Source organism: Frankliniella occidentalis, unplaced genomic scaffold, assembly GCF_000697945.3.
Source record: "Frankliniella occidentalis isolate FOCC.00 unplaced genomic scaffold, Focc_3.1 Scaffold24, whole genome shotgun sequence".
In the NCBI taxonomy this organism is placed as follows: Eukaryota; Metazoa; Arthropoda; class Insecta; order Thysanoptera; family Thripidae; genus Frankliniella; species Frankliniella occidentalis.
This window is the reverse complement of record NW_026267154.1, coordinates 67,762-69,390: the sequence shown is the minus strand read 5'-3', so window position 1 is coordinate 69,390 and position 1,629 is coordinate 67,762. Positions and strand designations below refer to the sequence as shown.

At 45.9% G+C, this 1,629-nt stretch overlaps 1 protein-coding gene across 1 annotated transcript in view; it reads left to right on the top strand.

Moving 5' to 3' along the window:
• LOC113205099 (protein slit) overlaps nt 1-1,629 on the top strand; it is a 201,566-nt gene that overhangs the window by 160,854 nt on the left and 39,083 nt on the right. The window contains exon 4 of the mRNA XM_052265162.1: nt 799-870. Within this exon, the coding sequence (XP_052121122.1) occupies nt 799-870 (72 nt within the window). The remainder of the gene's footprint in view (nt 1-798; nt 871-1,629) is intronic.

Here is a 1,629-nt window from a genome sequence, read left to right as displayed (position 1 = left end):
TCGAGGAGGCGGCGTGCTCCCTCCAAGTTGTTGCGAAGCACTCCAGTGTAGAGCGGCAGACTAAACGCTGGGATTGAGCAATTATGCGGAACGCACTCGTGAACGGGACGCCGCCGAGTGGATCGACGTTGGCGATCACCATCGCGATGATATTATGTCGGCTAACCCCCGAGGAAGGTGACGTGCACCGCGTGCGTGGAGCAGCACCAGAAAATTGTTTCGTCAAAATTCATTCTGCATTTGTTTCTATTTGTTTTTAAAGGAATTTGTTTGAGTTGATTTTTCCTTTTGTAGATTCGGGCAAAATATAGGAAGGAAAAATGGAAAAATTTGAAGGAAAATGTACTTGATTCAGTGCTAATTTCAAGGAATTCCTTGGTTCAGTGAAATTCCTTGGCTTAAGGGAACTGTTTTCTTGGTAAGAGATTCCGTGGCCCTCGTTCTTGCTGGTTAAGAAAAATTGAGGTAGAAAAAAAAGGGGAATTATACCAGCATCGTATTGTAGGAGGACCTTTTTTTGTTGTTGCTATTTAATAAAAAAAAACTATGAAAAGGATAAGAAGAGCACCGATCTTGCCGTGGCCTTGCTTGCTTTATCGCCCGCAGCACAACCAGTTTTACTCTTGTTTTCTTTGTTGTTATTTTTGTTTCTTTTCGTGTTTTCTCTTCGTGTTGTGTATTTTGAGGCGACGATCATGATGATTGTGATCATTATTTAATGTCGATCATTTGTGCGGCCGAGCATATAGAATTATGTGTAAACAAAGTGACTGATGGCCTCGTTTACTCATTTTGCAGGAGGATCAACAACAACCAGATCAGGCAGCTGCCCGACAACCTGTTCACCAGCAACACCAAGCTGCACCGACTGTAAGTACGACGAGTATACACACCGTTTAAAAGTGTTTGGGTCAACAGTAACGAATTTCAAGTTGCCCGCTTTAACTTTCAATACAATAGGCTACAACATGCACGTTCGTTTTCTTTCATGTTGGTCAAGTGTCGCTAAAGTCTAGAGAGAGATCCTACAAATTAAGTCTATATTTGCGAACGTGTCGTACCTAAAGCGGAGCAAGTTCGCTATTCCAGCAAGCATATTAATTTTTTCGCAATGGACGACATGTCGAGTATATGCCACGGACACACACACACAGGCGCACGCGCATTGCGACCTCTTCCCACCACAGACATTCCTCATTCATTTATTCCAACAGGCATCGCGCCAGCACGTAGAGAGAGAGAGAGAGAGAGAAGCTGGGGAATTTTGCCTCTCTTCATACCACACATCAGGGCGATTATTTGTCGGTACTTTTTTTGTACCATTATAGGATTTGTCGCTGAGCTTGCGTGTGTGTGTGGAAAGGATGGGGGGGGGGGGTGTCCGTGATCCCCCATTGATATGCAGTCCCACGTAACTCTCGCAATGGGATTCTCTTCCAGGCCACGGAGCATCTGGCTCGCTCTCTCGGGCACGCCCCCCCCCCCTCTCTCTCTCTCTCTCTCTCTCTCTCTCTCTCTCTCTCTCTCTCTCTCTCCAAAAACTATTCGCCACGAAATTGCGCTCTCTGTCTCCTCTCTCGGTCTCCTCTCTCTGTCTCCACTCTCTGTCTCCTATGTCTCTCCTCTTCC